Source organism: Vigna umbellata, chromosome 2 (genome assembly GCF_029865625.1).
Source record: "Vigna umbellata cultivar VRB3 chromosome 2, Vumbellata_1.0, whole genome shotgun sequence".
Taxonomy (NCBI): Eukaryota; Viridiplantae; Streptophyta; class Magnoliopsida; order Fabales; family Fabaceae; genus Vigna; species Vigna umbellata.
This window is the reverse complement of record NC_142166.1, coordinates 36,087,517-36,101,964: the sequence shown is the minus strand read 5'-3', so window position 1 is coordinate 36,101,964 and position 14,448 is coordinate 36,087,517. Positions and strand designations below refer to the sequence as shown.

At 34.7% G+C, this 14,448-nt stretch overlaps 2 protein-coding genes across 3 annotated transcripts; both read left to right on the top strand.

Annotated features, from left to right (window-relative positions):
* The first annotated feature begins 4,144 nt into the window (after nucleotides 1-4,144).
* On the top strand, nucleotides 4,145-8,906 carry PRR5 (two-component response regulator-like protein). Of its 2 annotated transcripts, none has more exons than XM_047322339.2 (8): nucleotides 4,145-4,529; nucleotides 5,497-5,658; nucleotides 5,755-5,885; nucleotides 5,983-6,138; nucleotides 6,674-6,845; nucleotides 6,939-7,269; nucleotides 7,739-8,501; nucleotides 8,587-8,906. In XM_047322339.2, the coding sequence occupies exons 1-8, from the start codon at nucleotides 4,328-4,330 to the stop codon at nucleotides 8,746-8,748; spliced, it is 2,079 nt and encodes a 692-aa protein (XP_047178295.2). In that variant the 5' UTR covers nucleotides 4,145-4,327; the 3' UTR covers nucleotides 8,749-8,906. The 2 variants fall into 2 exon arrangements, with proteins under 2 accessions (XP_047178295.2, XP_087962765.1); XM_088106639.1 differs by having other exon boundaries at nucleotides 4,391-4,529; nucleotides 5,224-5,658.
* A 3,714-nt stretch (nucleotides 8,907-12,620) lies between these two features.
* LOC124845270 (Late embryogenesis abundant (LEA) hydroxyproline-rich glycoprotein family) lies at nucleotides 12,621-13,518 on the top strand. The gene has a single exon (XM_047322337.2). It carries the CDS (start codon nucleotides 12,667-12,669, stop codon nucleotides 13,297-13,299), a length of 633 nt encoding a protein of 210 aa, XP_047178293.2. The 5' UTR covers nucleotides 12,621-12,666; the 3' UTR covers nucleotides 13,300-13,518.
* The last annotated feature ends 930 nt before the right edge of the window (nucleotides 13,519-14,448 follow it).

The window sequence follows — 14,448 nt, the reverse complement described above, 5'->3', positions numbered from 1 at the left end:
AAGGACGTTGTTATCTTTATTATGTTGGAGGATAATGAAGTTATGAATAACATCCCAATAAGAACAAAGATATCTCATACTGCTCCCCAAAAATTTCTAAGGCTCTATTGAACAAACTCAACCTTGACAAAAATGACTTCAACAACATAATAAAATATTTAACAAAAACAACTAAGTAAAATAACATTAAAACATACCTGTTTATTGTTGTGTTCCCTAAATGCATAACTTTATCCAAGCCTTTACAAAGTATGACTTACAAGGAATAATTCAAGTATGATTCACATATTCAAAGAATAAAGGCCATGAACTGCAAGCATACTGAAGGTGATTCACATAGGCACCAAATATATTTCGTCTTCACAATCCATAACATTTTCCCATGCTTCCATGACCATATCCCATGCCTCAACAAAACTAACTAACATTTTGCACTTGGCTTTCATATTTTTTAGAATTTGAAAGCGACATAGCAACCAATAAGACTAATGGAATGCATTGGCAATGACATTAAACAAAACAACGTTTGTATCACTAACAATGACTTGTGCACCACTCTAAGATGTAAAAAAAAATAAACCTCTCAATAGTTCCAAAGCTCAAATGAAATTATTTTGCTATTCACTTGATAAGAATGTAAAAATCGTTGAGAAGGTCAACCGTATAGATATCACACCAACTATCTCAAGCAAGAACAACGAATATTTGTTTATTTTGTACATCAAATCCATCAACAAAATAATATTAAATGCGTTCAACAATTTGATTGCATCAAAATGTATCCAGAATAGGTCACTTACAACCTCATATTTATCGACACATGTACTCCAAAGAATGTAGTTATTACCATCCAACATCATCATCAACTGCTACAGTTTAATTCTCGACCCTCTTAATAATTGTTTGTATGTATACCTTGTGTTGTGGATTTGTTTCATTGATGTGACATTACATTTGTTATTTTCTTTAAGAGTTAATAAAATATTTGCAGGTATTACTTGAGTCTTAGTCATATCAACAAGTGATGACTCTTCACTAGGATTTAACTTGCCAAAAAAAGGTTGTACCACTAAACTCCCTATCAAATCGTGGTTGTGATATCCATATATTACTTTCAATCCACCTGTCACCATTAGAAGATGGTTTTCCCCTTAACTTAAAAGGATACTCACATTTTCTTGTGTTGTATATACTCGGCTGAACATTGGGTTTGTATTTCTTATAATTTCTACCTCTTTCACATCCTAACAAAAAAAACGTCTTCCTTCCTGCTTCATTTGTAGGTTTGTCTGATCTTATCGTTACAACAACAAAACCCAAAATGATGTGCAATCCCTCCTACCCATTGGATTAAGTCATCACAAAAGGAAAATATTTCATTTGTTGTGAAATTATTTGTCAAATCTCCCTCTCCTATTTTATTTATGAAAGAAGAAAAATCTGATATGAATATAGAATTTACCTAAGAATCTATCCCATAAGGATATTATTCTATTTTATAGTAAAATCACCTATAACATAATACACACCCCTCAATATCTAACCTAATTCATAATAATAATAATAATACCAAAAAGAAATTAAAAACAATCTTAAAAATTATTCATAAATTTAAAATAATAAAACAAAATAAAATTATTAAAAACCATGTAACAAATTATAATAAATTTAAAATAATAAAACTTAAAAAAAATAAACTAATAAAAGGCATCTAACAAATTAATAATAAATTCAAAAAATGTAAAGTACTAAAAATTTAAAAATAATAATTGAAGCCTTCAATTAATTTCAAAATTCGTCGAGGTTTTCAATAGATTTTGAAATTCGTTAAAGCCTTTAATGAATTTTGAAATTCATTAAAGGTCTCGAAAGATTTCAAAAGGGTTATGTTTTTATCCTTTAACTTTTATGAAATTTTGAATAAGTCACTCTTCGAAATTTTAGACTAATAAGCCTCTCTTTTTTAGAATAGTGTGAATTTAGTTTGTTTAAACAAATTTTGTTAAGTTTATTTAAAGTTTAAAACACATTTCTTAACTAAAATTAAAGATAAAAACTGTCAAACAGTATAAACAACTCAAATGTTACAATGAAATGAATTTAAAACATAAAAAAAAAACTTAAAAAAATAATTAAAGATGAAAAACATATTTAACACATTCAAAATCCAAACACTACTGATCTAAGAATGACGAGGGAGTTAGGCCAAGACGCCTCACCAAATGTTCATGGGAGGACTAGAACACTGAATATTTTACCTAATCTATTAGTAGACAGCTGTCATTCACTTAGTGGAAGTTGTTATTTTGCATGCTGTTACCATTCAGTTATGATCATCTTATATAAAAATTGCAAACTTATAATCTCATAATATCTTTTCTTGTTTTCTTGGAACTAATCCTGACCCTCAGGATTATATAATTCTTGGGCAGAAAAAAAAAAGTTTAAAAGGCTGATAGCCCTTGCACGTCCTATGCTTTCACATGTTTTGTCTCGTACCTTTTTTTTCTCCCTTCCTTCCCTTAAACACTCATCGATACTCACCACGCATTTCAAACAAATTTTCATTATCACTTTCAATAGAGAACTTTTAATATCTTCAGCTTAAAGGTAAAACCTTTAGTATCCGTTATGCAATTTAAATTCAGTTAGCATGTAACTTTATGAATAATTTTCATTTCTCTTGAAAATAAAATATCTTCTCCCGGGTAACATCTAATGCCATTAATGTTTGAAGATATTTTATATCTAAAGTCACACACAGCTTCACATATACAGGAATCCAACAGTTTTTTCCATCAAACAAGACTTCTAACCAATCACATTTTTATGTTTATAGGAGTGAGATTATGAGCTTAAACGTGATTAATAACAGTATCAAATAGCTGGAATGACCAAATACATGTCTGCATAATTTAGTTTTCTAGCAATATACTATTTCTAATTTTAGTTATTTAAAATTTGAAACTCTATTATAGCTAACTAATTAGAGCAACCAGTTACAAATCAACACTTTCACGTGTCTACCAAAATTGTTTTTGTCGTTAGAACTAATAAAAAGGAAAGATTTTTTGGTTAAAAATTAAAGTTCAGTGGTTGTAAGCTTCGTTCCTAAAACATTACTATTGCTGAAAAGAAATCAATACACACACAACAAAGAGTGGTTGGCAAGAAATAAAGTTATGAAATATTGAAGATTATAATTTGCAAAAGAAAAGAGTTGTAGATGAAGAGGAGAAAAAGAGAGAAAGAGACAAGTGGGGGAAAAACAAACTAGTGGTAGTAGAGATTGGAACGAGTGCAAAAACATCAATTTAATTTATAAGGTTGTTAGGAGATTTGGAGATAGAAAAAGGAGTAATTAAATAGTTAATTAGGAGATAAGAAGAAGGGTTTATGAGAAGCAATAGGATGTCGAAATATTTCCTAGGTTGATTTGAGGTGAGCTTTCCACCACACCTACGCTCAGGTGGTAATATAAAATTAACACGCACTCTCTCCTCTCTAATAAACACAAAGTCAAACAGGGAGGGAGGACCCACGCTCTGGGATATTCTAGCATCCAACGGAAGAGCGAGTTTTGAACACGACATAGGTGTGGTGCGTGAGATGTGGTAGATATCGTTTGACAACTTCAAAGCCACAAAAGAAGACTATCCCCTAAGACAGAGCCACGTGTCTCGATGTCGACCATGTGATAGCTGGGCGGGGTGAAAGCACTTGAAAAATATCTGAGAGAGAGAGAGTGGGTTTAGTGTTAATATCTTAATGGGTGTCCCACAGGAAAAATATCCAAATGCTCGCACACATAATAAATTCTGATATTTTGGATTTGGATGGGAACGATAGGAGCGAAATAATGAGAACCAAAAGAAAAATAAAATAAAATAAAAGGAGGGTGAAAAAATATCCACCACCAGCACCAACCACGAGAACCCAATGGCTTTTTGGCTTTAGATCTTTGGTCGAAAATCAGATCTGATTGATGACGTGGAACATGTGGGCCACCGTCTCCAAGTGTCTAGATATTTTCTGAAACAAGGATATTTTCGCTGGCCGTTGGATCAGAGGGCGGTTAGTGTTTCTGTCTTCTCCCAGGCCGTTCGATCAACTCTCTGTTAAACTTAACGGTGTCTCCCCGTCCACCCTTGCTTCCACACATCGCCTTTTTCTTGCTTTTATGTTTTTTTTACCCTCCAAATTTGTATACAAGATATGAGATTGTTACTCTCTCTCTGTGCGTGGTGAGAGAGGTTTTGCTTCCGCCAAGATTCTGAATTCTGATGCTGTAGTGCGATTTCGGTGGCTGGATTCATTCGGTGGGAATATGGGGGAGGTGGTCATGAGTGGAGAGAAGTCAGTCAGAGTGGAGAAGGAAGAGAGTGGGAGTGGGAGCAAGGGTGAATTGAAGGGCTTGATGAGGTGGGAGAAGTTTCTTCCCAGGATGATTTTGAGGGTGTTATTGGTTGAAGCCGATGACTCCACAAGACAGATTATTGCTGCGCTTCTCAGAAAATGCAGCTACAAAGGTTAGACAACCTTCTTCTATCTCCTCTGTCTTTAATTTCACCACGCTCGTTTTCTTTTGCTTCTTCTTTTCTCTTTTTTTATGAATTTCGGTTTATGTTTGTTTCTTTTAATGTATTTTTTTCTTCGATTGACTCCACCTGCATATCAGAACTCGCTTGCTTCTTTCATGCTCAATATCACAGTTCGCGTTTTTTTGTTGTTAGTTTTACTGTTTGTTTTTCCTTTTGCATTATGTTAGCTTCTGTTCCATCTTGTATTCTGTGGCTTGCATGTTCAATGGTTTTCTGTAAAATAAACATGTCAGTTCGTCTGTTCTGCTTTTTCCTCTGTCTCGGTTCCGTTTTTCGGGGATGAAACCGTGAGTTTGATTGATTGTAAACATTGGGTTCTTTTATGGGGCCTGAGTCATTAGGGATTTTATTGACCACACTCAATGAAGAAGGGGGGAGCAAGAGGAAGAAAATATAGGAAGGAAATCGAGGTCTCTGGAGTCCCAATATGAGAAAGGATTGACATATGATCTTTGGTAATATAAACTGTGCCAGCAGTCTGAAAGCTCGTGAGGATTTAGTACAGAAAAATAAGTTAGGGAGAGAAATGAAAAACTGTGTACACAAAAATGGGCCTTTTATTTCTTTTATAACGTTTTAATTATATTTTCCCTTTTAAAAGAAATTATCTATTTTCTGACAGGTTATGTGATGGGGATCTGGGTTCAATGAAAGTCTAAGGAACTAATGGCTCCTTTCAACTTGCTTTAAGAGTCTTGGCAGTTTGGAAACTACAGGCTTACATGATTCAATTATTTTCTTACATGATATAATTATTTTAGTTGTCAATTTGCATAAAGAATTTCTGTTATTGACCTTTTCTTGTTTAGTGCTTTAACGTGAGAATATTAAGTACATTAAACTAATTACACACTCTTAGAACATCAAAATAACTTTGTCCATCTGTTTTGAGCAGTTGCTGCTGTTCCTGATGGGTTGAAGGCGTGGGAATTACTCAAGGGAAGACCGGGCAATATTGATCTAATACTGACGGAGGTGGATTTGCCATCCATATCTGGCTATGCACTTCTTACCTTAATTATGGAGCATGATATTTGCAAAAACATCCCTGTCATAAGTATGATATCACTGCTAAATGTTTAGCTGTTACTAAATTTTCCCACTCTTGTTAACACCTAAAGTATTTAATTTGAATTTCTTAATGATTTTCCAGTGATGTCTTCCCAAGATTCAATTAGCACGGTATACAAATGCATGCTGAGGGGTGCTGCCGATTATCTTGTTAAGCCAATAAGAAAAAATGAACTGAGAAATCTGTGGCAACATGTTTGGAGAAGACAATCAGTAGGACTCTTCTCTCGTTTTCAGTTCCTTTTTCCTTAAAATATCCCATGTTCTTGGCATCTGATTGAAATTTTAATTTATTTATTTTCCCTGTCAGTCAGCCACTGGCATAAATGGTCCCCAAGATGAGAGTGTTGCACAGCAGAAGGTCGAAGCCACTGCTGAAAATAATGCTGCTAGTAATCGTTCAAGTGGTGATGCTGCTTGCATTCAGCGAAATATGGAATTAATTGAGAAAGGAAGTGATGCACAGGTTAGTTTTCCAAAGCTAGAAGTTATTATTATTGCATTTATTTGAAGACATTTGTGCAAAGGACTAAGAACAACACAATCACATACGTTGGGTATGTCACCAGATTCCGGGGGATGCAGAATTTCCATAGATCCATCTTATTATCAATATAATTTTTTTTTCTGGCTAATTCATTGCGAATGAGAACCCAACTGTTGTTTCTTATAAGATGCTAGGATAATGTCACACTACACTCATTACAGTCTCCACTGCTGTCTCTTTTGCATGCCAGTCTCTAATCAGCTTGGAAATTCAATCGTATGTGTCTGAAATTGCCTTAGCAGTTATTTAAATAAATTGACTTCTGAACTTCTTTGGCACACTACCAAACCGTATCACCTTTTGGTATGGTAACAGTGCTCCAAAATTTACATTTCCTTGTTGTATTTCAAATGCAACTACATGTTTGTACTGCTATAAACCTCTGATAGTTTAAAGAAAAAATTGCTTTCATTTTGGGTTGTTTGGATTAAGTTTTCATTGCTTTCTGTTGCAGAGCTCATGTACTAAGCCTGACTTGGAAGCTGAGAGTGGGCCTGTTGATAACATGCAGGAATTTTCTCCACTGAAATGTGGGGAAGAATATCCAAGTGGAGCAGAGACACAAGAGGTTGAAACATGCATTCGTTTAGGACAGACATTGATGATGAATGACAGTCATGCTGGAGGTAAGTTTCTACCACTTTACTGCAAATCTTTTGTTATGCAGTTACTTGGAAGGGAAGAATGTCTAAAACTGAACCAAACTTGTATTTTTTTAGGATTAACTATGCACAGAACTGGTGAAGCAAGCACAACTAATGACAAGGATGCTGATCTGGAGCATTTGGGGAATGCTAGCATCAGTGGTGAGGCTCATGACAATCACTATGTTCAAATTAACTCATCTAAGGAAGCTATTGACTTGATTGGAGCATTTCATACTCATCCCAACTGGACGGTAAAAAGTCCCACAGTTGATTGCACAGGCAAGGTTGACCTTTCTCCTCAATTAGATCTTTCTCTGAGAAGATCTCGTCCCAGCAGCTTTGAGAATGAACTCACTGAAGAAAGGCACACCCTGATGCATTCTAATGCTTCAGCCTTCAAACGGTATCTGCTAAAATCTCGTTATCCTGATTTTAAATTTTGTTGAAGTTCCTTGTTCTCTTTAACCGGTAGAAATCAGTTGGTTCCTATATGTGTGCACCTTTCCTTATTTAATTAATTTACTAAGAAGGAGTTCCAGGGATGAAAAGGCCTTAAACAAACTATCTTGTGTGGAAATATCAGATCTCTAGTCTAAAATTATGTATTAAAAGGTTGAGTTCAGTTTTTGTTAAAATTACCTGCTGAAATATATTAAAGGATGGTGATTATTGAGTGATAATTTTGAGAAAAGCGCTAATTTCTCGGACCTAAAAAACATTTTAAATTTTGATAACTAAAAATTCCATTCTTAGGTTTGTTTCTTCTTTGGGATGGGGAAGAATTTTGTAAGTTTATGAATTTTGTCTATTGGTCTGGTATAAATTCGCTGCCCTGTTGACTTGCTATATGCTTATCATTGAAATGGATGCAGGTATACTAACAGGCAATTGCAAGTATTGATGCCTGCAGCATTAGTTAACTTCACTGACCAACAAAGAGATCAGACTGCAAATGGTGACAAAAACATCTCACACATTGTTACTGGCTGCAACTCCGATAGTTCAGCACCAGGTATGCAAAGATGTATCGTGTCTCCAACTACAGTCCAATCAAAAGAGTCTGAAATTGCAACCTCACACTCTCAGCAAGGGCATTCTCTCCCAATTCCAGTTAAGGGTGTAAGGTTCAATGATCTATGCACAGCCTATCGTTCTGTACTTCCTTCAATGTTTCGTACACAATCAGGTCCACCAGTAATGCCAAGTCCAAGTTCAGTTGTGCTCCTTGAACCAAACTTTCAGAATGCATTTTATCAGTCAAACATTAAAGAGAGTAGTACAGAGCAGCTTTATCAACCTCTTGGTCCAAATGGGAACAGTTCCCAGAATCACATCGTGTACACACAGGAACACAAATCAGAACATGCGGAGGATCGCGGGCATATCTCTCCTACAACTGATCAAAGTGTGTCAAGTAGTTTCTGTAATGGAAACGCAAGCCATTTTAATAGCATCGGTTATGGAAGCAACTGTGGAAGTAGCAGCAATGCCGATCAAGTTACCACTGTCAGGGTAGCTTCAGAGAACAAGAATGAGGACCTCACAAACAATGCAAACACTCATCGATCCATCCAAAGAGAAGCAGCACTAAACAAATTCCGGTTGAAAAGAAAAGAGAGATGCTATGAGAAGAAGGTTCACCACTATCCCCGTAATATTGTTATACTAAGACTACCATTGTTTCAGAAAGATGCTAACTTTTTCTTGTGCTTTTAAACAGGTTCGATATGAGAGCAGAAAGAAACTAGCAGAGCAGCGTCCAAGAGTGAAAGGACAGTTTGTTCGTCAAGTTCATCCTGATTCTCTTGTTGCAGAACAAGATGGTAAAGAATATGATCATTCACGGATTTCTGACTCACTGGAGAGGAGAGCATATGCATAGTGTATAGTTGCTTCAAAATTTTGTTTTCCTGAATCCTTAAATACCAGATTTCTGTATATGCTTTCTAAAACCAATTTTCTCATTTTCCCTCGCTGTAGATCATGAATAATATACCTAATGTATTATTATATCATTGTAATTTTATAAAGTTTTACAGAGATATTTGTGCCACATTATTTATTAACTTATAGGAAGTTGTTTCTTACAAGGACTCGCTACTTGTTGATCGCTTACAAGAGTCCTTACATAATGCCATAACTTTATAATTTTTTTATAATAACTACCATATAACTTTATGTTTTGTTCAAGACATGCACCACCTATTATTTTTGTAAAATTTTGGTTTACCTAAGGTGGTTGCAGGTTTAGCAAGCAAACTTTTCTTAAAGAGTGCTTATGAAAGTTTCGAAAGTGATTCCCGTCCCACCACCACCACCCATATTCCTTCCCCACAAAAGGAGAATTAAAAAATAGAAAAAGAAGTACCATTGATTTCCATTGGAAGCTGCATGATATCAGGACGCCATCTACCTTTTTAATAGCTTTTGCCATGTTATTTTTTACTTTGGGACCAACTTTTTAATGTAATTCAAAATAATGATTTATTTACTTTTTAGAATGCATTTTCTTTCTTTTGCATCTGTTTATGTTATTAGGGTAATTTTGTCCACTAATATTAATTTTATTTTTAAAAGAGATGAAATTGAATATTAAGCTTTATTATTATTAGTTATAAATTTTGTTTACAGGTTTTATCTAACTTTCCGAAGTCATCAAATTGATACTAAAGGTTTTAAATTAGTTTGAGAGAAAAAAGCAACACTGTAAAATTTTATTTAGATTAAAATGTATTTATGTACAATACATGTTCATTTATGAGAAAGGAAAGTGTAACTCAATCATATATTATTCTAAAGTAGGCATTTTAAGATTAAAAAGGACTTGCTTGAAGAATTTTAAGATGAGTTCAGTTTTAAAAGAAACAAAAGCTTAATACTTTTTTTTGGTAAGTCCTTTCTAATTTTCTCAAATAAATGTTAAATCATGAAAAAAAAATACCTATTTTTCTTTTCAAAATTTTGTCCACACTTTCAATGCATACAAAGAAGTAAAACAAAAGGCAGAGCTTAAAACAATTCCCCTTCACATGCTAATATCAGAGTTCGGATCCTTATCACCTGAATTTTTGAATTGCGTAAGTAGAAATTATGGACTCGTATTTGCTTCAAGAATTGCAGGTAGCAATAAAGCATTTGCATTCTTTTTTAAGTTTGTGGATAAAATTTAAGAAGAAATGTGTGCAGACAGAAACAGAATACATAGTTTAGAAATGGACAAATGGTAGCAGCCAAAAATGCTTCTATTCCATCAGGTGACCCTTTGGCATTCTGGAAATAATAAAAGAAAAGAAACATATATAACTAGAAGTGTGGAACTTTTCTTTTATCTCCCAAAACTAAGCAAAAAATTTCCCCTTATATAATCCATTAGCAAAGAAATAAGGAAATGAGAAGAGGATAAAGCACTTGATCATGGGGTCATCAACACTCAATAATAACAGAAAAAAAGGTACTTTTAATGTCAAACGTCTCTGCTACGGTTGTATCTAAACTTCTAACAAGAAGGGTCATATGAAGGACAAATGACCCAAAATTAAAGCAATCAAATGGTCCCCCATTACCATGTATTGATGTGCATGATGGAACTTCACAAGGTAATCCTTTTACTTAACTACCACTATAATTATTATTTATTTGGTTAATCAACTGCTTAAAAGTTGATCAAGATTATTCTTACCAATCTAACCATGAAACTGAGATCATGAGAACCAAAGTCTCTGCAATTTTCTGAACAACACATCACACTATGCCGCTAGGATATAGTTTCCAATGGGCACAAGCCAGAGGCATGCCACTAGGCCATTTTTGCCATATCTCCAATCATGAAAAAAAGTCTATTTAGCCTATTTCCTCTACGTCTCTTTTTACAAAAGAAGCTTTGCTTTTGCCTTTCTTTTCTAATCACCCCATTATTGCTTAAAGACCTATCATCTATAACCGTATCCTCTTCCTTCAATCATTTGCATATATAATAATAATAATAATAACTCAAATATTAATTTAAGTCCAAATAATAAAGTTAAACACAGCATAAAAAAACTGATAAAACGAATTATTTAAAGTTTTGGATTAAAAGTAATATTGGATTCTCTGTGTGGATTAGATTTATATAATTTCTCCTGAAAAAGACCCATGAAAATACTATCATTTTAATTTGCAATTCCCAAAAGTTATCCTTATGAGTTATCTTAGGGCAATAAGGCATCCAATATATTTGATGTATTTGGGAGGAGGAACTCGGGCCCACTGAATTATAGTGTACCCTCTTAGGTCTCATGTGTCCTACTTCTGTGATTACAGTTGGTAACAGCAACCAGTGACGTGCACTTCATGGGGCTATTTGGCTTGTTCTCTTTACATTGTTATTGTTGCTTGTTATTAATTCTTCGAGCTACATACATAACTTTTCAATGTCTAAGAAATGAAGCAGTATACAAAGAACACATTAAAGATACTTCCTTTACTTGGAAGTTTTGATTGGTAATTTTTTCCAGAGAAGTAGAACCCTTTTAATTTGGTGCTAATTCAAGTAAAACATTTTTATTGAATGTTTGAGAGAATCAAATATCAAAGTCGATACGAATTAAAGGAGGTTGGATGTTCAATTCAGGTTGCACTTTTATTTTTTGGTGTTGCTTGAATTGCTCAAACAAAGTTTTGTCTGAATTAAGATCTTTTGGAAAAGTAAGGTAGTGCAGACCCAATTGCGCCAAAAAGAACAGGTTGGATAGGGGACAGTTATTGGCACATATTTGGTTCTTAGCGTTGTGTGGCAGTCTCAATCATCTCATTACAGAAAACGGTGACAACGACCATAGCGGTTTGCGGCAAAAAGAAAAGTAGTGAGTACCGTCGAAACAACGTAAATACCTATTACATTAACACAGCTCGTTACATTCTAGGATTTCTACACTCTATCTCTGTGAACTTTAGTGCTCTAAACATTTTAACTATGAACTTGCAAATTTTGTTTTCAAGGGAAAAGGCTAAAGCTTCCCCTGTACCACTGAAACTTCGCTAATATTTCTTTGCAAAAGATTTTGGAAAAATTAAATAGTTTGGTAAGAAAAAGTGATGCACCAAACTACAGGTTCAAAGTAGTTCATTCTGTGTGTCCCAAAGTGCATACACAATCAAGAAGCGGTTTCCTCATCTTTCACGGGTTACCAAAGTCTCAAATATTTTAGTTTTAAACGTGAAAGGATGATGACTTTAAAACAACAGACAAATTTATTGTTTTTAATTGTTTAAATTGCTCAAGAATCTTGTGAATAGGGTTGAAGAAGAAAGTATATACATACTTCTTTAGTTGTAATTATATTGGAAAACGCAAAGTGAAAAAGAATGTTAGAATATGCGTTTCTTACTTTTTTTTTCTAGTTTTACTTCCAAAGTAAATAGTAATATGTTATCTGAATTGATGTCCGTACTTAAATAACACTGTCATTCTTTTGAAAAAGGGTATGATTCAGAAACATAAAAAAGTTTATGTAAATTTTCAGCAAAGTTAACAGCTGAATTTACCCATGCTAGTTAGACGCGTATGCATCTGAGCCATTACCAGAATTTCCTTACAATGTTTCAAGAAGTTTTCTGCTTTAACATCTTATAATAATAATTATTAAACACTAATCAGCACAATGAGAAGGCGAGTGCTACCAGTCAAAAGCATGCTAGCAGACATAATAATTGTGACTTTCTGCTCTCTTTATAAACAACCCCACCCCCTCTTCCTTAACGTTGTAAGCATCCCTTCTTCTTTCCACTTTCTCTCTCTCTCTCTCTCTCTCTCTCACAAATGTCTAAAATCACAATAACCTCTCCAAAACACTGTGCTGCAAAAGAAGGATTGAAGATTAAGAGCAACTACAAGAAGCTCTACTTCACTTTGTCAGCATTTTTTACCTCAATTCTACTGCTAATACTTCTTATTTGGCTCATCCTCCACCCTGCCAAGCCTCAATTCTCCCTCAAAGAAGTTGACATCTACCAGCTGAGTCTCTCAGGCCCCAATCTCAACTCCTCCATCCAACTCACCCTCTTCTCCAAGAACCCTAACCAGAAAGTTGGCATTTACTACGACGAGATTCAAGTCTATGCAGCCTACAAGGGGCAGCAAATTACCGGTGACACGCCTGTGCCACCCTTCTACCAGGGCCAAGAGGAGAGTAATCTCATAACAGCCTCTTTGGTGGGAAACATTTTACCTGTGGCTCCCTCTCTTGGCTTTGAACTGGGTCGTGATCAAACTGTTGGAAGACTGGTTTTGAATCTCAAAGCCAATGGAAAGCTTCGTTGGAAGGTGGGAACTTGGGTTTCTGGGCGTTACAGGTTCAATGTTAATTGTGTCGCTATCAATGCCTTTGGACCCTCTGTTCCTGCAGCTCCTCTCACTTCCAATCGAGGAGCGCAGTGCTCTACCACACTCTAAAATCAGCATCATCTTGCTAACTTCAACGTATAAATGGTAATGGTATAATCCAGTACTACTCATATCAAGAAGCTTTCTTGTTTTGCAGATTTTTGTTGGCTTTGTATTGAAACGTGTTTTTGCAGCCGCTAAGTGATTTGTAAATAAAATATATGTTAATGGTAGGACATAAAAAAGTTACACTTTGTGAGTGAAAATGAAAAGAGAATGCTTATTATCGATGCTCGTCTTATCTCTTTAATTTGCCTTTTAGTTTCATCTCTTTCTCTTTCTTTTCTCTCTTTTTCCTCGCACTATCTATTGAAATTTGTTTTGCTTGAGCGGCGATGGTAGAAATAGATGTGAAAAGGAGTTTAGTGTTGGATTTCATGGGGTCTCACTGGTGGCTTTTGGAAGTGGATGCATGAGTAGATGTTGGGTCACCTTTGTTTCTTTGGTTTGTTTTTTGGATGCGAAGGAAAAAACACTTTGATTGAAGAATCTGTAGATGTGATTCGGAGAAGAGAGAAAGAAAGAAAACTGGTAGCTTTCTTTGAAGAATCTGCAGATTTTACATGTCAATTCCTTGCCTTTAAGAATCGTGTGTGGTTTACTTTAATCAAACTTTTGGTAACTATGAATCAGCTTACATTTTTCTGTCTTTTTTTTAACAAAGAAGAGATGATACTGGCCATGCATGTCTCAAACGAATATACCAGGGATTCATAGTTAAAAACTTGATTACTTCTTTATTTACTGCATTTTTGTCTCACGCATTCATTGTCAAGAGCTACTCCTTCATCAATGCAACCATAACCATGGCAGCAATATTTTCGGAATTCTTAATTACATGCATATCCCGAAGCTCCCAGTTGAAAAACTTTTACTTATATTTATTTAACCAAGTCAAAAGGTCTGACTGGAGTATTTTAAAAAATTTACATGAAGATTCCAGGTTTGATTAAATTAGTCCTTCTGAAAATAAAAACCAACTTAATTTTATATTTCTGCTGATTTTGTGTTCATCTTATAAAGGCTGAAGTATTTTGAGATATTCTTACAGTCTAAAAAAATTAGTATTATGAACTATGAAGGAGAGAATTCTTTGAACGACACGTGTTGCTATTGAAAGCGAATGGCTCACGAAACAGATGCGTAAAACGTAAACCT